Below are 25,238 nucleotides of genomic sequence, written 5' to 3'. Positions count from 1 at the left end.
GCCGGTGCGCATGTGGTGCTCCCTGGCACTGCTGAGGGGAGAGCGGGGATTGTGCCGCTTCTTCGTCTTCTCCTCCTGCCTCTCCTTCGCTCCCTCCTCCGCTCCGCGCCCCTCCGGCTCTCACGGGGAGTGGGAGAGCTGTCCCGGCGGGCAGCTGTCAGGCCGAGGGGCAGTTCGGGGAGTTTTGCCCCCTCCCGGCGCCATTTTGCTCTCCCCGTTCGCCCCCCCAGCGCTGTCCCCGCGCTCTGAGGGGCTGAGCCGCTGCCTCCCCTCAGCCACGGGCAGCCAGAGCAGAGATGGGGAAGGCGGCGAAGAGGAAGAGAAAGATGTCAGGGCCCTCCACAGCCAAGGGCCCCATGAAGTCGGCGATGGCCGTGGTCAAGAGTAACCCCTTCGAGGTGAAGGTCAACAGGCAGAAGTTTGACATCTTGGGGAGGAAAACCAAGAATGATGTGGGGCTGCCTGGTGTCTCACGGTCCAAGGCCATCAAGAAGGTAAGAGGACATCCAAAACAGGGAGAAAGGATAGCGTCCCCGGATGTGGGGAGATGATAAGGCTGGAGCCTTCTCAGGTGAGAAAAGGGACCACCTTCGTCGTGCACAGGAATGTCTGGTCACCTCCCACTGCTCGGCAGATGATGGGGAGCTCTGGGAATGGCTCCCACTAGTGCAACCCACAGGATTCAGGAGTACAAGTCTTCCTTATGGCTTGTGTGGGAATGATTCTCTTTTCGAGTTACCGAGATCCAGAATACAGTGGCACGTGTTGTCGACGAGCAAATATGGGACCAGAGTGCTGTCAGCGTTCATTGTGTTGGTGGGTTTTGATGATCATAGGATGTTAAAACTTCTTGATAATGATGCTGTGTTGGTGTAATGGTGAAAGCTTGAGAGGGCTTTAAGGTTTGAACGCAGGGAGAAATGTGTGGATACAAAGAAACTGGCATTGACCTGGAAACAAATGCGGGTAACCTTTTGTGAACTGATTAAATAGTCGTGTTGTAGAAGCATGCAGTGATCTGTCCTCTGCTCTCATAAGAATGATCGTACAACTTAACAAGAGTAAATCTATTATTACACTTTTGTACCCTTCTAAAATTGTCTCTTTGTCTTCCTCTGCTGCCATCACCAGCTACCTGTCTAAAATCTGTAATGTGTAAGGGAGAGCATGTCCTACTATGCATCTGGGATTCCAGCAGCCTACCTTATCCTTGGTTGAAACATTGGATTTTTCAATGGTCTGTCCCTTCAAACAAACCAGCAAAGAAAACCTCTGTAGATTCAATTAAGGCTGAAAAAAGTATAATTTGAAAATGTGCCCCTGAGATTCTCTCTGACATGTTACATACATTCTGTTTTCAAACACATTTAAAGCACTTACTGAAAGGACAAGTGCAGCAAAAGCAAATGGATAGTTTGTCATTTTGCATGTGAGAGATGATGTATTCAGTGATTTTTTTAATCAGTAAGAGAGGTAATCAGATAATTGATAAACAAAAGTGCTTTTCAATATCCAAGTACATATTAAAGTACATACACAGTGTTTAAGCTGCATGGTAATTATATTTTGTGCAGGAAGTAAATACAAGGTAGAACTGGCACAACAGGAGATGAAACCTGAGCTTTGGTGTCATCTGAAAGTTGTGAATGCTCAGTGAGGCTGCGGAGGCCTCATGTAGGAAACAGATCCTCTTCTTCAGTGCAGCACTTTGCCAGGTCCTGGCAATATGAATGGCAAGAGTAACTTTACCTAAGATTCATTTAATGTGTTTTCAATAAAAATGGATATTTTTTCAACCCAAACACAGCCAAGATTTTCTTTTTTAGAAACTATAGTATTTTCAGCATGAAATTATAAATTAGCTTTCAGTCTTCCTTGCTGTTTGTCAAGATTTTAGAAAACTTCATGAATGTTTTAGGTCACATTTTAAGAGTTGGAGGTTTTCTTTCATGGTAAAGTGAATCAGATGCTTGTCATGAATTAGATCAGTGGCATTGAAAAATAAACCTGTCTCCTTACTTGTACCATAAGTAGAGTGCATTGTAACCAGGCATGGACCCACTTGGGGTTGTTATGTCTTAAATGAAAAAACCAAAAAAAGTTCAGCTGACTTCTTCTGGCTTTTTTGGTTTCTTTAATATAATATTCTTTGTTTCCTAAGCTTCAGACGAATCAGAATTCTTTAGCAGAAAGACACAGTTTTTATATGTGATCAAATAAAGGTGAGATACAGTGTAACATATTTTATCTTCACATGGGCAGCTTATAAGAGAACTTAGTGACACTGAATATATTGCATGAGCTTCCCATCTTTTTTTCTCTTTAATTTTTCCTTCTCTTTCATTGCATTCTGATAAATTATTACTATATGATGGCAACATAAAGCTTGTTATGTTGACAGGATACCATGGAGCCTTTTTTGCCTTGACTTAGAAAGTAGTTACTCTCTTTGTTTTTTTTTTAATTTTATCTCCTTTTGTCTTTTTCCCTCTAGCGCACCCACACATTGCTGAAAGAATATAAAGAAAGGGAAAAGGCAAATGTGTTTAAAGATAAACGTTTTGGTGAATATAACACCAATATCACTCCAGAGGAAAAGATGATCAGACGATTCGCTTTGGAAAGACAGGTAAACTATAGGAGTTTAAAGAGAAGAAAGCAAAACAAAACCAAACACAAAACCACAAGGAACGCTTGACTTTTGAGAGCACCCTCTTAGCAGAGGATTTTGCAGCACAGTGCTTTATTTTTGATTTTATATGTTTGGAACTTATGAAAAACTAATTTTTTTGTGGGAAATTTTTTCATTAAATCTTTCTGGTTTTGTAAGACAACTTTTTGCAGGATAAATTTCTTTGAGCACTGACATTCAAGGAAGCCAGTTATAAGCAGATTCATTGATTATTCATTGATTATTCGGTTTTCTTGAACTGCTTTCACTACTGTGATGTGTGAATTGAATTAGGAAAAGGCAGCAACTGTCAAGTGTACTTTGAGATTCCAGTGCAGCTGGAGAACAGCAGCCATTTCATTTGCTGAGTAGAAGAGCTCTGTAACTTGCTGTCATTCTGTAAAGTGAATTGTATGCACAGTACTCTCCTTTCTGCCTCATCATACTCAGCCTCCAGAATTGAGTAGTGTAACATCATACTCTGCTGGTAATTTGTATAGCTTTAAGGCTGTTTCATTAGGCCTGAAATGTAGTAATTAGAAACTGATGTTACAGATATAGATAGAAGTTAAGCTTCTTTATGTTTCCTGAGTTAGTCCATTTCTACATTAGTATAAGAGAGACATGATACTCCCTCACTTAAGGTTTAATATATTTGTATGAAAGTATTGCTCTGGTAATGCTCTTATTCCAGTCTTGAGTTCCAGCAAAACACTGGAATAAGAATCTCCTCAAGTAGTACTAAAAATACAGGCTGTGTTAATTTGTTGTCTGGGAGCTAAAGATCTTTTGATATTTAATGGGTGTTTTACTGTTCTTAGCAAAATTATGGAAAGAAGAATATCTATAATCTTAACGAAGACGAAGAATTGACTCACTATGGCCAATCTTTGGCAGAAATTGAGAAACTAAATGACATTGTCGATAGTGACAGTGACACAGAAGAAAGGGGAACACTGTCAGGTAAGATGTGCCAGCTGATGTCCCACTGCTGGTTTTATTGTTGGTAAACGTACATCATTTGTTCAGTCCTGTCTCTCAGTGAGGAAGAATATTATGTACTTGGTGGGAATGTTTAAGCCAGATTTAATTACTTCTTAACCACACACAGCCCAGCTCTCTGGATTTTAGCAGGTGTTAAGTTGGACATACCTACCTGGCAAGCTTCTTTACTCTGTGAGCTTCTCAGCATGAATAGGTACCTGTGTTTTGAGCTCTTGGGCCAGAGTCTGAAGTGTGAGTTTTCTGGCTGCTTTCTTGCACCTCTGAACCTAACTGCCACATAAATATTGGAAAAAAACATGTCCCTACTTCATACAAAATGTTTGTTAGTGTAAATTATGTGTCTAATATGATCTCTTTTGGTACAGCCATTCCATAGGGATGGGAATAATGTTTGATTGGTTCAATAGTTCTAATTGCTCCCATTCTCCAGGAATAGGGAGATACTGCCCCAGCAGCAGCTCTCCTGCAGTCAGGTATGGATTTGAAAAGGATTCACATTCTACTTTTTTTTCCCAGCTGAATTAACTGCTGCTCACTTTGGAGGGGGTGGAGGCCTCCTTCGTAAAAAAGTATCAAGTGGGCAGGAAGATGAAGAGGAGGAAAAACCTAAATCTAGGAAAGAACTCATAGAAGAGATGATAGCCAAATCTAAACAAGAAAAGGTGAGTTTTTAGCCCTGAAGTACAAATGAACATGATTAAGAAGCTGTCATGATTCCTGTGTTTGCAGAATAGAATAGTAGTGACATAGAAAACAAAGGAGGAAGCTGTCTAGGAGAAGAGTCTGAGCTCCTTAAATAAAGTCTGTCTGACTCTGTAGGCATTTCGGGAGTAATAACTTGAGTATCTACCATTCTTTTGTATCCCCAAATCTCCCATTCTGTTGACACCTAATTTGGTTTCTGTATGCAGCTCTTGTACCATTCAACATAGCTCTATATTGCTGCTTCTACAAAGAATGTTTGCACCTTATAGATGTTAAATGTCTGAAATTATTCATTTGCTGAAGATAGCATTTTGGTTTTGTGCTGTAAATGCTGTGTCATGTCCATCTGACTGCATAACTGCTGCATTTGGTTTTGTTTTGTTTTTCTAGCAAGAGAGGCAAACTCGGAGAGAAAGTACATTAGAACTTACAGAAAAACTTGACAATGACTGGAAGGAAATCCAAACCCTTCTGGCCCGCAAACCCCCAAAGTCAGAGAGAAAGGACAAAGAAGTAGAAAAACCCAAGGTAAGGTTTAGTTATCAAGTCTGAAAGAGGCTGCAGGCTGAACAACACTACTGACTTCAGCTTATTTGTATGATAAATACGTTTTCTTGAGGAATTAAAGTTGTTGAGAACACTGACTTGGTTTGAATGCCTTCAGGGTGTTCTTTGGATAAAACAACTCGTACTTGACAAGAGACATTTCCTTGTTGTAAATTGGGTTATATCTACAAAAGGGAGTGGAAATATTTTACTTTTGAATAGGTATCTTTTTCTATCATTTTTATTTTATACTAAGGGAAATAACTTTTTAAATCTAAGAATAGGTATTGTGTTGAGGTTTTTTCTTGTAGAAATTCTGTAGTATCTCGCAGAACATTGTGAATTCCTATTTATTGCTTTGCAGTAGAATTCAGTTTTTATAAGATCAATTAATTAGTTCAATCTTACATTAAAATTGATCTCAAAGTACAATAGAAGATACTGGATCAAAAGTTCATATTTTGGTGTGTTGGGTTTTGTATTTAAGATATTTCACAACATGCTGAGACTCACTGAATATCAGCATCCCTTTTTAAGTTCTTTATGCTAAATTTCTATGTAACTGAAATAGCAAAGGCTTAGCTCATGTCTGACAGTATGAAGTGAAATGCAAATTACTCTTTTATTAATTTATTCTATCTGTGTTTTGGTAATAAACAATATTTTAAAGTTTTTTCAAGTAATAAGTAAACCAGTTTTAATTTAAGATACTATATTTTAGTTTCTCAGTGGTGACTCCAGTAGGGGAGGGGGAAATTCCAGGAGAATTTCTGTTCAAGTGTTCATTCCATTCCATGTCTTAATACTGAGTTGAATGTTCTTGCAGCTTGCTTTGGAAGCAGTCTTTTCCTTTTATCTTGACAGTCTTATTTCTTAACTGTTAGTCTGGCAGGGGGGTGGCTGCAAAGCAGAATAATGAAACTTGAGATAATAAACAATCACATAAATATTTCTTTAGCCTGATGAATACGATATGATTGTTCGAGAACTTGGATTTGAGATGAAAGCAAAGCCTTCAGAAAGGATGAAGACAGAAGAAGAATTGGCAAAAGAGGAGCAGGCACGGCTCCAGAAGCTCGAGGTAAACCATTTATGGCTGAGATTGTTTTGGGGCCTGCCTTTTGGGAGTGACTGCTTATATTGCTTGACCTTAGGTTGATAGTGGCTGTACTAAACTGCAATTCGTCGAGGGGGGTGAATTCAGGAAATTGTCTGTTTGTGTTTGTAATCTGATATTACAACAAAAAGCCCCATAGGCTTAGTATGTGACTGTGGAGGTTTATGAAATGAGTCAGTTTTTCTTCAATAAAAATGTAATGTTACTTTGATTTGCCTTTAAATGTTTTAAGTTATTCAGAGTTGAGAGCTGCTTCTAAGTCAGTGGAGTGTTGTGTTGCACAGCAGTTGAATTAATACACTGGCAAGTCTTTTATTGTTGTCTTCTGGTGCTGCAAGTGTCTTTCAGCAGTACCATGCAAATAGCCTTGCTTTGCTGAGGAATAGGATTCTTTTGGGAAATGTTGCATGCTACTTCTATTGCATGGAGCTGTAAGTCTTATGGAAAGATTAAATAATTTGCTAAATGGTTCTTTTAATTTTTGATTTGGTGTACTAGGGACACGTGTAGGACCACGGGGAATTCAGTACCTTCAGGTTACCTCAGAGCAGCCCAGTATCTAATAGCAGAACAGAGAGAATGATTTTTTTTTTTCTTTTCTGTTCTCAGTGTCTTGTTTGATCCTCAGTCTGTATCTCAAAAATCTTAGGATATGGTTGTGTTTACTACAAACTTGTTACACATACAGGAATCAGACAAACACTGCAGAATCACAAAATGCTTTAGAAGCTTATATTTTCTAGTAGTGATGTCCCATAAGCAAAGCAGATACATTTTAAATTGAGGGAACACAATGCATCAGGTAAACTCAGTTTTAAAGTCTTCCAAATAAGCTAATCCAATTGACTGTGTGCTCCTATCAGATTGCACTCCCCACAAAATAATAAGTTATCATCAACTTTTTCCCGTAATTTCCCAAGTTGCTGGTTTGGTTTTTTTTCGGCAACTTTTTGAATAATCCCAGTTAACTGTTTTCTTTCTTTGATTTTGTTAGCTGTAGTAATTGAGGGATCTTCCATTTTGGTGTTGTTACTGGACTGATGTAGAAGGCTCACATCTTTGTGCAATGTTTCTTGTTACACACAGGCAGATCGACTGCGTCGGATGCGTGGAACAAATGAACAGGCAGAGAAGAAACCCAGCCACGTGTCAGCTGATGATCTGGCCGATGGCTTTATCCTGGATAAAGATGACAGACGGTTACTGTCTTACAAGGTAAAGTTTAACGTTTCTGAATTTTCAGAGTTCCATTAAGAAAATAGGAAAAGCGGTTTAGAAGTGAACTCTGTGGAGACATTTAGTCCAACCTCCTGCTCAGAGCAGGGTCCACAGTGAAATCACCAGTTTACTCAGAATCCAGTATGTTCTTGGAAAATCTCCAAGAATGGAGGGTGCACAGGAGATGTGCACTGACTGTCCTTACTGTGAAAAGATTTCTCTTTATATCCAGGCAGAACAAACCCAGGTCTACCTCTCCTCCTAGGGCAGGTGCCCAGTGCCCTGGTGATCTTGATGGCTTTCTGCTGAACTTGCTGCCATTTATGGATATCTTTATTGTATTTCAAGGCCCAAAACTGGAGACTCTGTTCTCTGTAGCCTTACAAGTGTCTAGTAGAGGGAAATAGTTGTTTCCCTCAGTCTACTGACTGTATTCCTGCTATTGCAGGAGCCTTCTCCACTGCTGACCTACTGAGTTGAGAGGAGGCTTTAACCCTTCTGTTCATTTTTTGAGCTTCCACTGTATTTGGTAACAACTTCCACCATATTTCAGCCTGAGGATGAGTGGGTTTCTGAAAGAACCCTTCCCCTGTGAAATAGTTTTGATTAAGGTGGCAGAGCAACATAACCTTAGAGCTGATGTGTGAGTCACCCTGACTGTGGTGCACATGTGTGTGTGTGTGCTGACCCTCTTACACACAAGGAGCAAGGGAACTGCTGTTGTCCTCAAAGGGGAGCATACAAATTATGAATATGAGTTTAAACTGATGATTAATAAAATCAGGGTGGGAACAAATATTTATCTGATATGGTATTTTAACACATAGAAGGAATATATTTTTAATCAAAAATGTTTCTGTAAGGGATGTTGAATTTCTTTTCCTATCATCTGTTAGTAGTTTTTTCTTTTGTGTTGATTCTTTTAGTCTTCATATACTACTTCCTAGTCTTCCAGTTTCTTATAGCCCCTTGGACATACCTGCTATTCTTATATCTGTATGTAGATATGTTTTCTCCTTTAAATCCCTTCTTGGCTGGCACTGGTGCTATTCACTGCTTGGTCTGTTCACGTGTATTTGAGATAGCTTTGCATAATGCTTCTGATGAGGTGCTGTCACTTTATCAGTGTTTTAACTGGCTTGTTTGCTCTACTGGCAGGATGGAAAAATTAATATTGAAAATGAGGAGGAAGAAAAAGAGGAGGAAGAAGAAGATGAGGAAGGTGGGGAAGAAGAAAATGAGAATGAAGAAGAAAGTGAAGATGAATCTGCTAGTGAAGATGAGGATGATGCTGCAGACAGCCACTCTGATCTCGACTCTGACCTTGAGAGTGAAGAAGAAGCTGCAGGGAATAAAGAAGAGAAGAAACACAAGACGAATGAAAATGAATCACAGACTGTGGAGGAACTGGATCCAAAAAGGGAAGCTGCAAAATCAGAGCTGCCCTATACTTTTGCTGGTAAGCAAAGGACTGATCCAGAGATACCTGTTGTCTTCAAGGGGCTTATAACAACAAGTCTCTTTCTCTGCCCTGTAGGATCTACATTCATACATGAAGTTCTGCTTCACGGTTGTCCTCTACTATTCCAGGAGTAGCCAGTAACTGCTGTTCTAAGTGATCAGCCCTAGTCAGTCTTTGAGCAGTAGGAACTGGATCTGTTCCATCCCAGAGCTGTTTCTGCTCCCCTGAGCAGCCTTAGAATTGAAAGATAAACACAGGAGAGAAAAATAAAAATAGCCAGGCTCCTTTCTGAAGGCAACCAGAACATCCAATCCAAAGTGCTACTGTTCTGCCCAAGAGAAGCCAGAGAGTATTCTATGATTTGTACTTAAATGAGAAAAACTTACTTTCCCAAGTGTTTGGACTGACTTTTTTGTCAGAAGATGCTTGGAGAGGCAGGTTTAATCCCTGTGGTGTAACATCACAGTATTGTTAGAGACACTCAAAGTTTGACTATTTTGGGTCTGTGCCTAGCAGGAAGGAGGAGGCACGTTTCAAGTAGTACACAAAACATTCATTAATATTAAATACATAATGGATCTAACTGTTGTCCTAGTGTAGATTCTCTAATCTGTTGCAAGATTAAACAACCTTTCAAACAACTTCCTTAAATGCTTATGTTTTTCCATCCAAAGGAGATGACTTATTACACAAAGCCTTTTAAATTGCATTCAGATTTTGCTTTAACCAGAAAACAGTCACATTAAAATAACTCAAAAGTTATTCTAATAAAAGTTATTAACCAGTTAGGCTGTTGACTTTTGCAAGAAACTAAATATATGCCAGGGTTTTATTTTCTAACTTCTGTTCATAGATATAATACTACATATATGCTAAGAGATTATTACTGTTTAAATTTAAAACCTCTATAGGATCTTTTTTTTTCTGAACAATAATATTTTCAAATTGGAAATTTTGTCACACATTCACTTGAATTAAAGCTATAAAGTCTGAGATTTTCTTCAGGTCATTTTTTGTTTTTATTTTTTAGTTCCTGAGTCCTACGAGGCATTTAAGTCTTTATTGGCTGGAAGAACAATAGAACAACAGCTTATTATACTGGAGAGAATTCAGAAATGCAATCATCCAAGCCTTGCAGTGGGAAACAAAGCCAAGTTGGAAGTATGGGGGTTTTGTTTTGTTTTATTTAAAATTAACTTTGAATTGCAGACTGAATTTTAATAAGTGTTCAGGAAGCAATATAGAACATAGATGTTTCTATGTTGTGAATAGCAGTAGAATCAACAAACTGTTCTTCATTTTCTAAGTCTGTATTACTGTTCTTTTGTACTGTGTAAGAATATGTACAATGAAAAAAAAACCCTAATAATTTTAACATTATGCTTCTTGCAGAAATTGTTCGGCTTCCTTTTGGAATATATTGGAGAGTTGGCAACTCTGGATTTACCAGAGCTCAGGACAATTGACAAGCTGGTCCTGTAAGTATTAAATCCTATGGATTTTTGCCCTTTTATGATTTAGAGAGAAAAGCTACCTAGAGTAAAGCATAGATGTTGTTTCTTTCAAATACTCTGTAAGGCTTGTTGGCAGCTGGTAACTCTCCACCTTTATAATGTTAACTTTTTTTCATATGTTGCTTGACCTGTTAGTTATACCCAGATATTTTCGAAACCTCAGAATGTATTTTTTTGATCTGCAAAATGCTTTTCATGGATAGTGGATAAATAATACCATATATGCATGAAACTTCTGTATATTAAGTTATTTAGACTACTGGTAAAGGGGTTTAAGATTTGCAATGACAATGTGCAGTTTCCCTTGCAATCTCTGATTTTTTTCCATGGATTTTCATTCTGTGAATTCACTCAGGGAACTAGATGAAAATGGAATTAAGGAGTGTTACAGTAAGCTCATAGGAAAGTTCCAACTAAACACTTGGCAGGAAGTTGTCAATTTGGCACTGTTATCTTCAAATACCTGCCAGGGAGTTAGTCTGTGACAAGAGAGCCAAGTTTGTCTCAGAGGTATAGGCAAAGGATAAGAGTCAATGGACATGGGCTGCCACAAGGGAAATTGCAATTAGATTTAAGGAAAAAAAAATGTTCACAGCAAAGGTACTGAATGTTAAAATGAGTTTCCCAGAGAAGCTGTGAAGATACACAAAACTCAAGAAAGCTGTGAGCAACCTGACCCATCTTTGAAGTTGGCCATGATTTGAGCAGGGGTTGCATCCAATGATCTCCAGAGGTCCCTTCCAAGCATAATTAACTTGTGATTCCTATCTTGATTTTTGCAGGATAGACAGCTTTCTTTCAAGGAGTTATTTTATGTAGTTCTCAGCATTTTTATTCCATGCTAAAGTCAGTGAGTTTTTAAAAATCAGTTATGTGCAGTGTTAGCGTTCGTTGCTCAGCAAGAGCACTGACCCAGTGATACTGTCCCACATGCTGGGGCTTTGTACAAAAGGGTAAATACATTTTGGTTGTGTTCTAGAACTGGGATTTATTAATGTCACTACAGACATATTTAACTGAAAATACTGAAAGAACTCTGACAAAACAGATGCAGATTCCAGACTACATATCCCTGTAGGCACTAGCCATAGGCCAGGAGCTGACCTAACGTACTTTGGGGGTTTTTGTCTTGTTTTCAGTAATAATTTTGCTAAGCACATTGCTGCCTTACGTGTTGCTTAATATTGCCTAAGAGTGTTTTGAATAGTGGGCTGTTTAACAGTATAAGCCAACATACTTCAGTGCAGTAAAATCTAAAGGTAGGAGATTCAGAAGGATGTGTTATAACCATAGCAAAGATTTGGAAGTATATTTTAAAGTTTTTAATTATTTTTTATTTAAGATTTAGAACAACTCGAACCAACAACCCAAAGATTATCTCACAAAGCCCAATGAAAAATATATATCTCTTTAACTAAGGTGTTACAATAATAATTATCTGCATCTCGGGTGGCTGTTTCTAAAAAAGAATAATTCACCTTGGGGAATTTGTTATTGCTGTCATAAAGTGCTTAAAAATCAGGTTTTTATTGACATCGTATTAATATCAATGGTGTAACTTGATTATGACTTAAATTTCTTGTTAATAGGCCATTGTACAATCTTTGCCAGATGTTTCCTGAGGCAGCCAGTGACTGTGTTAAGTTTATCCTTCGAGACGCTGCTCACGATATGGAAGAAGTGATTGAAGTCAAAGGCCGTGCAGCACTCCCAGGTTTAGACACGGTAACAAACGCATATTGTTGGGGTAATCTCTTTCCTTTAGTACAGAAGTTCCAATAAATGCAGGATGATATTAAATTTTATTTTGAATTTCAAAATATGTAGTGAATTATTAGCATCTGCGACTTCTTAGGTTACTCGATATTTTAAATTGCTTTTCTGGAGATAAGGTGTAACAAAAATCCCCACAACAGCAAGAAATACTCACCCCTGAGAAACAAACAACCCACACACATTCTTCAGAACAGAAGTGTGAATCTGTGATATTAATAAGGGGAAAATATCTTAAAGTTGCCATTCCAGTTTCATAGCAGAACATTCTTTGTTTTCCTGATGAAACTTAAATGGGTAGTTAGGAAGAAGTGATTTTATCAGTTATGTCCTGATTTCTCTAGTTGTAAGTGCAGATGTTTAAAAAAAGTGCTCCATAGAAGTGCAGTATCTCCTAGGTTAAAAAAACCAAAACAAAAAAAACCCCAAACAAACCAACCAAACAAAAAACCCCACCAAGAAACTATTATTATGGGTATAAAAACACAACATTTCTTAGTACTTTACATACGATAATGTCCAAATTAGTGACTTGGAAAGAATTGGTCTTTCCTTCTTATATTAGTAATATCCAAATTTCATTGGCCATGCTAAATATGAACAGATTCCTTTTGCAATGTCTAGGTAAATGGCTGTTAGGGAATTCAAGAATGGAACATATGGAAACTGAGTGTTTTTTAGTTGTAGCAAAAACTTCAAAGACAAACTGTAAGTCTAATTCGAAGGGAGCTACTTTTCTGTCTCTCAGCTTGATGAATTGCTGCTGCTTAATGGAATAATTAGACTCTTGAAAGGAACTAAACTGAAGGATTTGCTTAGAAGGCTTGGTTCTTACAGCTTGGAAGATGTTTATATTGAGCTCTTTTGAAGAGTCTTTATTCAGGATGTTTTGGATTTTGCAGGAAATGTATTGTAGAGAGCTTTTAACTTCTATTTTTAATTTGTCACTGTCACCCTTATGACACCAGTCACACTTCTGGCTTTCATTCCCTTCACTGGACCTTTCCAGGTTGCAAGCCATTGTTATCTTTTAGGGTGAAATTATATCACTTCCTATTCTGAAAGCACTTGTTTGAATGAATGTTCCACAGAGCTGTCATCTTAGTTGACTTTTCGTGTGCCTACTGTGAAGCTGAAATTTGGAATGTGACATACAGTAAACAAAACAGTTCAGGAGAGTATTTATTTACAGAAAAGCTTCATAGAGAGAAACAGAACTAAAACAATAAAACTTTACTTGCTTCTAGGTTACTATGTAAATATCCACGTAGATAATTATCAGAATTACCTCCAAACTGATGTTTAACTTCCTGATGGTCTTGACAGGTCACTTGTAGCTCTTAATTTAGCAAGTCTCCTTCAGCAGAAGTGTACCTAATCACTGTTCAGTTCTTTTGGCTGCAACTGTTATTTGTTGGTGTGTGGCAGTGCCTGAGGATCCTGGTCACTTCACTGTCTGTGGCGAGGACATGTTGAAAGGTGTCACAGGTCCTGTGTGGCCACTTGCTCCTGTTTTTGTGGTGTGAGAGTATGTGATTGTGGTGGGCTGGAGGGGGTCAGATGTTCTTGTGGTGTAAATGGGGTTGGGAGGCATAGTTCCTTCTCAGTTGTTCTTTCAGCTGCCTCACTCAATGAATGCAACATTGGACCTATAATAGATATCCTGTAACAGATAACCCCTTTTGTTTCAATAAATAGGTCACATATCAGATTTCTCAAAATTATGTATATTGTAGTATTTATGACTACTACCTGGCAGTTACTCATTCAAAGTTACATATGTGTAAAGGCAAGATCCTGGGATTAATGTCTTAACTGTATTTTGCCTTATTTATGTGCCATCAGCTTATTTATTTGAAAATTACATCTCTGCTGTTTCCAACTTCCGACTTCTGGCATCCAGTTGTAACACCTGCTTTTATCTACATGAGTCAGCTCCTTACCAAGGTATGTCTGTGATGCTGTATCTCAGTCTATAACTTCATTTTCTTATTTCTTCCCAGGACTCCAGCTATATATATTAGCATAATGTATATAGTGGGAATGTACTGAAAAGGCAGCTTTGTGTTTGGTATAGTCACAGGTAGTAACTGGAAGAAAAAAGGAAGGGGAAAATACCCTTTGAAAGTACAGTCCATCTCACAAAACCATGCCTACTCATTTTTTCAAGCTGTCACACAAGTATCCCTCCTATGGTGAATTACATAGGACTAATAGAACAGACTGAATGAAATCTGAAGTCATTAGTGGTTTCTCTTTCATAGGTTGCATTTGTTCATACTTAAGAAAAATTATTTACTTTTAAATTGGCAATATTGATTTTCCTTGAAAGTGTACCTAATGCAGTGCATTGAGCTAAAATATGTCCTTATTTTTCTATCCTAATATCCTGTTTATGTTTCTTGAGCTAATTGTTTGATTGCTGCCAAGTTGCTCTGAGCCTTCTGTTTCCTTGGTTCATTTCTAAAGAAACTTATTGTTTATGGTTTTAGCACCTTCTAGTGGCTAAACCAGTGCTGACAAACATCTTAGTTCTGCATATACTCTTGAGTGAGGGCAAGGGAAAGCCAGTATGGTTTTCATCTAAGATGAGAGAGAATAATTTTACAGATTTCAAATGTTTACAACACAGTTAATACTTCATTTTTTGGGAGATCCTGTAGTTGTGGTATATAAACTTTTAATTAGGAATATTTTCTGCTTTTATTTCTTTTAGTGTCGCATTACAACATTGCAAGATGTTATTAAAGGGTTATTTATATGCTGTTTGTTCCTGGAATATGTATCTCTCTCCAGAAGATTTGTACCAGAACTCATCAATTTCCTTCTTGGAGTACTTCACATATCTCTACCCAAAAAACAGGCCCAGGGTGAGTTTGTTTAGAGTAAATGAGTATTTATTTTAGAGTAAACCTTAGGATTAGGGTTTATCTTTTAAATTCCAATACAAATATTTCACACTGATTTCATTGTTTTTGAACAAAAGGCCAAAATCATCTCCTAGTTTAGCCAAACACAACCTTGATTCTTGGGCATCTTGTGAACTAGATCCTCTAGTGTTGTTGGCAGGAAGGAAAGAACTGAAGTTATTAAAGGAAATGAAGTCATGTTGGCCATAGTGCAGTATTTTTGCAATACTGTCATTCTAAATATTGTGTGATTGGACTGTACTTGGAAATTTATGGTTCCTAATGGATTCCTGATGAGTACCCTGCAACTTCACAGTGAGGCAGCAACTAATGCTGCAGACATCCTCCCTCTTCAACCAACAGCCATGTTACCAAGATAAGTGCGAGAAGTATATCACAAAGTCATTTATTTGACATGATTTTGTTGTAGTGTAACAGAGGGCAGCTACCCCCACAAGCAGGATTAGTAACAGAAGTGTGTAAACTTAGCAGCTTGCACAGACAGCAGGGAGAATAAAATGATCTTTTCAATGTGATCCATATGGTAGCAAATTTTTTATATTTGCCAGTCTTTCTCTTTGACTTTTTATTTTGGATTAGTTTGTCTTTAAAGTTATTCTGGTTCTGGGGCTTCTTTGTTGACAAGTTCAATGACAATAATTCAGTTATGAGTTAGTGTTAGTATCTCTGGCACTGTGTCACAGCACATGGGAAGAGAAGCATGATATTACCAACTGAAAAAATTCAATTATTTGGCAAACTCACATGATATCTGGGATTTAATGGACTACACACTATCTATTAATATGCTCATCACTCTTGATAACGAAGAGTCTGTTCTCTAGGTAGTTTTAACAGTGTGGTGAGGAAGGTTCAGCTTCTGTCAGTATTCCAGTAGTCTTTGCAGCTCCCTTCTTTTCCTTTCAGGATTTTTATGCCTTTCCATGCTGGCTTTTTTTTTTTTTTTGCTTTTTAATTCTTGAGCTACTCATGATCCCATTTCTCAACAAGCTTAGCACTGCAGTTTCACCTTTATTTTCTTGTATGGCTGTACCCTACAGACTTTTCCCCAGCTGCTTCTCCCAACCTAGCAGTTTCTTCTGAAGTGTGAGCCAAGGTTACACAGCTGGGCTACATCAGAGCTAAGCCCTGGATTCTCAGAACCCCAACAGCTGAGCTCTTAAAAGGAGGTGGGAAGAGGTTATAGAGTGGGTGGGTTATGTAGTACTTTAAGTATTTTCTCCTTTGTGTACTCTTTTAGGAATACTTGATCTACAAAGGTTTTTAGTACAGTTTAAATAGAGGATTCTGCAAAATCAGATAAGAAACTTGAAAAATATTTAGTGGTAATTGATGATCAATTATTACTTTTAAAAAATACTTCTTTATATCTCTGTAATTTATTTTACATTTCTGCTAGCAGTGAGGAAAAGCTCAGTACAAGAAACATTAGAGGCACAGTGTTGTCTTTGAGAACTTTCCAGTCAATGTTGATGTTTTGAAGTTCCTAAAGTATCCAATCACATTTTTAAATATTCATGGTGGAAGTATTGCTGATAATTATGATGGTTCAGCTATCACCACAGAGTGTTTTAGAATGAGCTGACATGTACTTCTCTGGAATGTTCATACACTGTCACACCAAAAAAAATTCTTGGGCTTCAATTTTAACAGTAAGTATAGTCAGCAGATTAGAACTCCTACTGTTTTAATTTTACAAGCTTGATCCATAAATTTGTCACGTGAAAAAAATATATGTAATACAGTTTCATAAAAGCTTGATTGTGTGATTTAGACTAAAAAAACCTCAATTATTACCTGAAAGAAGAAAAGCTGGAGGTGGAGGGAGCGGGAAGGAGTTGTCATTGTTGATTGCCTTAGCTAATGGAATTGCTAATGAGATCTGCCATCCTCTCATGAGTAAAGCAGATAATAAAACTTACGTATCTTGGTTCCTGATCTTGCATAAGTCTGTATGGGTTGTAATCTCTCACAACTTCGGGTCTCAAACCTTAAGAACCTTCATTTAAATGTGCTGTCTTTTGGCCATGTACAAGTTCTATAACATGTAAATAATCTTAATTTAGTTTGAAAAAGTTTTTAAGTAAATTCCACTGCAAGCTTGCAGGACATAAGGAAAACAAAGAAAAAAAACAAAACAAGGTCCATCACAGAGACTGGAAATTATTTTGTCCCTTAGCCATGAAATTCCTCAGGTGCTCCTTTGGTGTTGCTCTATAAGTAGTTTCACATATCAGCTTATGATCGGAAGTATAGGGATCCTTTAGTTTTTCTGTATGCTCTGCTCCAGTATATATTCTGGGTTCCATGCTTTTCCTGTTCCTCCTTAGCTGGAGTGGGAGAGGAGTTTACAGTGTGTATCTGAGGGGCCCTGCTGTGAGCCCACAGGAGAGGCTCAGTGATTAACTGCAGCTGGGGGCTCTCCCTGCTCCAGCTCACTGTGTTTCTTGACCACTTTCTGGTCAAAGCCATCTACTTGTAACTCCTTGGGAAAGTCCTATGCCTACCCTGTTCTCTTAAACATATCCAGTGCTCCATCCTCAGTGGCAGTTTAACTGTGCATCCTGTTTTCCACAGGGCAGGTGAATCTGTGTGTCCTCACTTTCCCCATACACAGAATGACTCAAAGAATCACAGAATGGTTTGAGCTGGAAAGGACTTCAAACACCGTCTGGTTCTCCCCCCTCTGCCAAGGGCAGGGACACATTCTACTAAACCACGTTGCTCAAAGCCCCATCCAACCTGGCCTTGAACACTTCCAGGGATGGGGCATTCACAGCTTCTCTGGGTAGCCTATTCCAGTGCCTCACCACTCTCATAGTCAAGAATTTCTTGCTTATATCTAATCTAAATCTACCCTCTGTCAGTTTAAAACTGTTACCCCTCATCTTATCACTACACTTCCTGATAAAGAGTTCCTCCTCATCTTTCCTGTAGGCTCTGTTTAAATGCTGGAAGGCTGCTGGAAGGTCTCCCCAGAGCCTTCTGCAGGCTAAACAAGCCCAACTCCCTCAGCCTGTCCTCATATGGGAAGTGGTCCAGCCTTCTGGTCATCTTCTTGGCCTTCCTCTGGACTCCCTGGAGCAGGTCCGTGTCCTCCTTTTGCTGGGGGTCCCAGAGCTGAACACACTCCTCCAGGCAGGGTCTCAGGAGAGAAATTAGAGGGGGAGAGTCCCCTCCCTCACCCTGCTGCCCACACTGCTTTTGGTGCCACCCAGGGTGTGACTGGCAATTCCTTATCTACTGAGTCATACTGAGTTTGACACCTGTCAGATCTGTGCCTCTCCAGTCTAGAGACAAGGATGTTGTATGGGACAGTGCCAGATGCTTTGTACAGATCCAGGTAGATGACATCTTTCCTTAGCCACCAACACTGTAATCCTGTCATAGAAGGCACAATATGCCCTTAATGAAGCCATGTTGGCTGTCACCCATCACCTCTTCATTTTGTGTATGTTTTAACATGGTTTCCAGGAACACCTGCTCCATAATGCTGGACACAGAGGTGAGGCTGACCAGCCTGTAGTTCCCTGGACCTCCCTTCTTTCCCTTCTTAAAAATGGCAGCAGTTTTTCCCTTTTTCCAGTCATTGGAAACTTCAGCAGTCTACTACAACTTTTCAGATGTGTTGGGGAGTGGTTTAGCAGCTTCATCTTGCCAGTTCCCTCAGGACCCTTGGATGAATCAGGTCTCATGGACTTGAGCACATTCAGGTTCCTTAGTCTCAAACCTGATCTTCTAGTGGGCAGTACTTCCTGGTCCCTGCCTTTGGATTCTGTGACTAGAGCACTGGCCTACGATTGTACCAATGCTCCAGTGTTTTCAACTGTTTTAGACAAATTTAATACTAATAAAAGTATTTTTTAAGGTTATACGATTAAAAAGGTAAAATGAGTTTTTCGTTTTTCTTCAGAAAGAATGCTTAGAATTGATCTTGTTTAATGATTGTTCTTGTTTTTCTAGGCTATACTGTAGTGCACCCATTTACACCGGTGGGTAAAAATTCAGAATTGCTTTTGGTGTGTGATAAGGAGGATCTGGAAAGTTGGCAAAAGCAAAATCTGCCATTGGGTATTGTGACTAGATTAAAGGAAACCAGCAGAACAGAAATGAATCATATCAGGTACGTAGGAACTGTGAACATAAGAAATGCCAAATCATCTGTTGGATAATCTCAGTGACAGTGCTCTTGAGGAGTAAAAATAGGAGTAATGGATAGTCCTGCTGTGGTTTTATGATACTACTCTGTAGCATAGAAAATATGCTAATCTTTTGCCAGAACATTGTGCAGAGCACTTGTTGGAGTGCTCAGACCTTCCATTTGGTTTTGGTACAGCTGTGAGTTGATGAGGATGATGTAGAGACAGAGGAGGTGTCTCAGAGGAGGTATATACAAACATTATGTTAGGAAGTATAACATAAATAGTAAAACACTGAAATTAGGAAAGAGCACCATTAAACATGTTCATTAACCACATTCAGCCTCATTTTTCACCCTGGGCTTATGTTATGGTATCACTTACTTCAGGGATGAGTAAGCCTTTTGTTAAGTTCTAAAAGAAAACTGAAAACCAAAATTACTAATTCTGTTTCGACAAAGTTTTAGAACTTCAGAACCATTACCAGAACACTGTTAGAACTAGTACAAAAAAATCTTACTCCTCATAAGTGGCAAATACACAATACTGGTTTTGCTTAGTGCACTGGCATAAAGGTTTGTTTCTGATAGATTTCTTGGGTATTTGCTTAGAAGGGTGATATTTTTGGTCTGAATTAACTATTTCTAGCTGTAACGGGTTCTATCAAGCAGTCTTAATAATAGACTCTGCTAACAGTCCCAAATTTAATTAATTCAGTTCCTTTTATTTGAAAATCCATTACAGTTTTTGCAAGTGAAATTGTTCATTTTTTTGTGCATTAACAGGTTATCATGTCTAGCCCTGTGTTTTGACCTTATTAAAAAATGTGCAGCTCTCTATGAGTCTTTACCATCATTCCATGAAATAATGCATCCTGTCAGAATTCTCCTTACACAACATGTGCAAGTGAATGAATATCCTGAAAAAATGCAGGTCAGTACTCCTCAGGAATGAAATAATTGATATGTGTGTTTTACTAATAAATTCTGTGATCTTCATCTGTGCTTAAACAAACAAAAAAACAAGTGTAAGCATCAGTGAGATTTTTTCAAGAGTCAGGAGTTTGCCTTTTGTGCTCTTCAAAAACAGTAGTGATGTTTCTGTGGAAAAACCAAAGAATAGCAGAGAATGTTTAGAAAAGCTATTTTTTCCTTGTGTATCATGTCTATTGAAGAGAGTAGAAATTGCCTTGTAATAATGTAGCATTCCATGAGTGACATAATTTATAAGAATAGTCTAACCATCTGGTTGCTCTTGTACTTTTGTGATGAATCTGTGAGACTTTGGTACAACAAATAGGTGTACCAAACTGGTGAGGTAAAATTTGCAACTATTTTAGTAAAACTAACATAAATATGCCTGGTCAGCTACCTTACTTAAAACATGGCAGTTGCTTGTTTTCTAGCAGTGAGGTTCTAGTTTTTAATCTGTCTCTTCTGAATGTAGCAAAATTGTCTTCTGCTCAAAGAGGCATCATAAAATGTCCTTAGAGAGCAGTGTTTTCTTGCATAAATGTTGCTCAATGGCCTATATTTCTGCAATCAAAATAATTAAAAAAAAAAAACAATCATTCTTAAAATTACCCGGAAAGGCAGAGTCTGAGTCAAACTGCCTTTAGTCTTGTTTCTTCCTCTGTTAGGTGAAAATACCTGCAGACCTTTCTTATAGTCCATGATACCATCTTAATAGACTTCCAAAAGCTTTTAAAACCTATCCAGCCTGGATTACAGAATGTCAGTGTTAGTAATGTCCTAATGAATAGCAGTGACTTTACCCAGAAAAATAATATATGAGGAGAACATTACTGTTGATTCAAACTGCAATAGCTTGTGACTTACAGTGTCTTAGATATGTTTTAAAATTGTAATTTGTTTTGCATTTTCAGGAATGGTATCACAGTGCTCTGAAAGAGCTGGAGACCAAAGTAAAACACTATACCCCACTGATATGTGAGAAGAAGAAGCCAGTACCATTGAAACAGTATACACCTAAAATTGTGAAAGTGTAAGTAAAGAACACTGGATGCAGAGGAGAAGTGCATTTAAACATAAGAATTTTGGCAAGCTAAAATGGATTTGGAAAACGGGACGCAAAACAGATAACTGTTTTTCTGCTAGATTTTCTGCATAATTCACAGGGGGCCAGCTACTTGGGTGGTAGGAAGGGGGGGAAAAAAGGAAAGAGGAATTTTAAATGCAGATTTTTATCTGTGGGCAAAAATAGCACTGGAAATCAACTCTTGCCCATATAATTGATTGTAAATCAACAAATTTAAAGAGTGCTCTGTCAAGCAGTCAAATCAGAAGAACAAGAGTGAGTAGTTCATGAGTATATGAAATATATGAAGGTAAGAATGGATGGTGAAAGCACTGAGGGATTTTCTGCACCTTAGTGCAAAAAATAAGGCAGTCTGTTCTTGTACTCTGCATCAGATAAATAACCATCAGTCAGATGAAGTGTTCCTTTACTTGCCTACTTCTTTTGTTCCCCCAGCCAAGCAGCTTTCTACCTTCCAACAGCAGCAGTGACAGAAAACGTTGGAGTTTTCCCCCCCTTTTTTCATAGTGCTTGCAATGACCATATGCATTTTTCTGTTCTGTTTTGGAATTAGATTTTAATAACACCAGTTTAGTTTTGTAGATAATAGAAGAGTATTCTGATTCAGGAATTCTGCTTCATACTGGCTCCTGACTTACTTAGCCTTGTTGGTTATCTGCAGGGGCACAAATTGTCTGCTTTATTTACCATAGTAATTGAAGAGGACAGCTTTCCTCTGCCGTACACATTTATCCCCAAGTAACTGATCAGACTTCTTCTGTAAAATGCATTTACAGAGAACACCTGCAAAAATTTCAATACACTGGGAGATTCTGTCTTTTCTCCAGAGATCTTTTGTTCTCCTGCTCTAGCTTTTTCAGTCTGTTAAAGAGCAGGTTGTATATGGGGGGTTGAAGTGTAAATGTTGTCTGCTGGTTGTTGGCATGATGACAATGTGCAGTTAGAAGGTCTGGCAGGTGTTTTTCCAGTATGTTTGTTGGGTGGCTCCTTATTTTGCAAGTTAATTATATAACATGCAGGAATTAAAATACTGAGTTAGCATTCATACAGAAACTTACTCCTTATTAACACGAATAAGTTGTGTTTGTTAAGGTGTTCTTTGCTCACACATACATTCTCATTCCAGCTTAGAGTTTGGAAGAAAGCAGGCAAGCAGCAAGAAGGAGCAAGAAAGAAAGCAGTTGATTCAGAGGCATAAACGTGAACTTAAAGGAGCCATTCGTGAGATTCGGAAGGATAACCAATTTCTGGCCAGAATGCAACTTTCAGAAATCATGGAGAGGTAATGTAGCCGTTGTTTCAGCACCAGTTTGGGGGCTCTTCTGCTGTGTGTTCATTTCTGTGCTGCATGCCAAGGCTGACATTAATGATCAGCCATACTAAACCTAAATAAAATGGGACAATTTGAGGAAAACCAAATCTTTTCCATAGAGATCATTTGAAGTGTTTTCAACTTTGCAGTTTCATTTTTCTAGTTTGAGATGCATAATGTTTTTATTTAAAATACATGTTGGTGAAATTTAATAGTTGTGGGTGTTTTTTTGAATTAATAGTTATTGTCTTAGTGTATTAACTTATTTTCTCTAATACAAACTTACTGATTTTTTTTATATGTTGTTTGTTTTACAGAGATTCAGCCAGAAAAAGAAAAGTGAAAGAGCTTCTTGGTAGCCTTGCTACACAGGAAGGTGAATGGAAAGCAATGAAAAGGAAAAAATGGAAGAATTAAATGGGACTGTATACAGCAGAAAAGTTTGGTTTTACAGTCATAGAAAATACCCCAATCCTATGGCTTTTGAATATATTTTAATTGCATTCTTTGGATGCATTCCTTTTGAGGAGACAACATCATCAGATCTGTCTGAAAACGTGAACCTGCTCATTGGGAAAATCCACAGCTTTTCATAAGGAAAATAAAAATAACACTTTCGTATGTGGCATGCTTCTATTTATTTTAGTAATAATCAGAATTCTTACCTATGTGTGACCAGGTTTTAGACTAACTTGAACTACACTCACACACATTAAAAAATTGTCCAGCAGAAACCTTTTGTTACATCAGGCTGGGGACCAGTCACTAGTGGAGCTCCATTTTAGGGCCAGTTCTCTTCAACACCTTCATAAATGAGTTGTATGCAGGACTTAAAAGGTGTGCTGAGTTTGCTGAAGAACTAAACTGGGAGGAGCTGGTGACTCCCTCGAAGGCAGAGAGGCCCTGAAGAGAGATCAGAGGTTGTCCAAAGGGGGACTACAAAGATGGTGAAGGGCCTTGAGGGGGAGCCATATGAGGAGCAGCTGAGGGCACTTGGTCTGTTTACATGACTTGGAAAGCAGGACTACCTAGTCTTGCTTCAGCTGACTAGTCAATATGGTCTGATAGTTTTGCTGTTGCTGCTCTTATGTGAAAGGAAGGCCTGGTTATTTGAACTACAAAGGGCTTGGACAAGCTTGAGTGTTGGCAGACCCTTTCTCATAAAGTTTCTCTTAATACAACCACATTTATGAGTTGTCTCTTTGTTGCTCTTAAAACGGCTTATCATAACAGGCCTTTTGACACATCTGTTATCAATTATAAATCTGTATTTAATTAGCCGAAAATAGAAACTGTTCTGTAACTACAATCAAGTCATCAGACACGAAAAAGGAAAATTACCTTTTGCCCTTTGTTCAGGTAGGTTATCTGCCACCATCAGCTGTCCCAGAGAATAGCGACCCTGAATAGGAATACTGTAAAGAATGAGGTGAGAACAAAACTGTTCATCTAGAAACTGCATAAATTACCTTATTTATGGCAGCTGGATGCAGTTTGATATTCTCAGTCATGCCTTGCAGAAGTTCTTATCTACCATGGTGTGTCCCTACTCTGTGTCATCCTCCACCTTTCACCATCAGCCACTGTCTGGAGGTACTGAGGCTGCTCTTTCAGATGTTCAAGGTTTTGGACTGGGAAGGGGTGGGTAATGACCTGTCTAGTTCTAGAAACAGTGCAATGTGTTTACATGCAGGATTGTATGACATGGTTGACTGCAGTAACAGAGCTGGGCTCAGTGATCTGCAGAAGCTTTGGGCCAGTAGGTTTAACAACAGGAAGAACAGGATTTTTTTTTATTTTTTTTTTTTATGTATCTGAATTCAGATGGTGCCTCATCAGTTATATGCAATGATTAGGAGCCAGAAGAACACATCTACATATATTTCCCAGACATTAAATGATTATTCCAGTGTAGTCTGGAGCACCACCTCACAGCAGAAGTTTGCCTCCAAATGGGCTGCAATCCTGGCATAATCATTCATTTTTCAGGGTATGTACTGAATGTGCCACATTTAATTTCTCACACCTAATCAATTACATAAAATTCTCAGGTAAACACGAGAGCAGGAGCTCCCTATTTGATCCAACTGGCATGTTAATCCTGATGTTATGCTTACATAAGCTCCTCCAAGTCTAATCAGCTGAGGAACCATGAGAGAGATGTCACTGAGCGGAAGAACTGTATCCAAGTGTTACCTGTACATCCACCCCCTGACACAACTGCGCTGCCTTGGAGGGAACCAGAAGTCTTTTCAACACTTTATTCATTTACTTTATACACCTTGTTGGCAGATTCTTACGTATCCAAGGCTGTGGTGATACATGTGCTCAAGTCCAGTTGTAGCCATATTACTCCCATTTTAATTAGGCAGTTGGACACCAGGCACGGCTGGAGAACGGAACAGTGCTCGATGCTGCTGTCCACATCAAACCTGATATTCACGTTCTCCGGGCTACAGACTTACAGTGTCAAGGGAGCACTTTGGTTTAGGAACAGTTTCATCTTTTGCAACTACTCTGGTCAGATACCAGGAAACTTCCATTCATCTACCTCACAGCTGCTGTAACGTGGCGATGTAGCAACTAACGAAAAAACATCCCTCTCTTACGGGAGCAAGTGTGCCTTCCGTCTTTAAAACTGTCCTTATCGAAGAAGGAAGGGCTGTGGTTTGAGGTGCGCGATGCCCGGTGGGGCGGTCCATTGGCGCGGGCGCGGCTGCCCTGGGTGCGGGTTCAAGCCCCGCGCTGCCAGCGAGCCTCCCGGCGGTCCGGTTCCCCCTCCTCGGCG

General features: G+C 38.8%; 1 protein-coding gene across 1 annotated transcript; it reads left to right on the top strand.

Moving 5' to 3' along the window:
* The first annotated feature begins 145 nt into the window (after window positions 1-145).
* Window positions 146-23,076, top strand: NOP14 (NOP14 nucleolar protein). The gene is made up of 18 exons (XM_008920922.3): window positions 146-494; window positions 2,495-2,629; window positions 3,493-3,634; window positions 4,193-4,338; window positions 4,772-4,909; window positions 5,886-6,008; window positions 7,131-7,259; window positions 8,421-8,721; window positions 9,755-9,885; window positions 10,117-10,202; window positions 11,828-11,963; window positions 13,857-13,958; window positions 14,728-14,881; window positions 18,905-19,064; window positions 19,866-20,013; window positions 20,966-21,084; window positions 22,265-22,420; window positions 22,768-23,076. The coding sequence occupies exons 1-18, from the start codon at window positions 297-299 to the stop codon at window positions 22,865-22,867; spliced, it is 2,604 nt and encodes an 867-aa protein (XP_008919170.3). The 5' UTR covers window positions 146-296; the 3' UTR covers window positions 22,868-23,076.
* Window positions 23,077-25,238: the final 2,162 nt, after the last annotated feature.

The sequence above is a fragment of the Manacus vitellinus genome, unplaced genomic scaffold (assembly GCF_001715985.3).
Source record: "Manacus vitellinus isolate BGI_N305 unplaced genomic scaffold, ASM171598v3 scaffold_0_pilon, whole genome shotgun sequence".
Taxonomy (NCBI): domain Eukaryota; kingdom Metazoa; phylum Chordata; class Aves; order Passeriformes; family Pipridae; genus Manacus; species Manacus vitellinus.
Note: the sequence above shows the minus strand (reverse complement) of the source record. Positions and strands in the feature narration are given on the sequence as shown.

Excerpts from the sequence above, each read along its gene's own strand:
- NOP14 (XM_008920922.3), top strand. The coding sequence starts at position 297 with ATGGGGAAGGCGGCGAAGAGGAAGAGAAAGATGTCAGGGCCCTCCACA. Across the intron at positions 13,959-14,727 it reads TGAGTCAGCTCCTTACCAAG|TGTCGCATTACAACATTGCA; the intron begins GTATGTCTGTGA and ends TATTTCTTTTAG. Across the intron at positions 22,421-22,767 it reads CTTTCAGAAATCATGGAGAG|AGATTCAGCCAGAAAAAGAA; the intron begins GTAATGTAGCCG and ends TTTGTTTTACAG.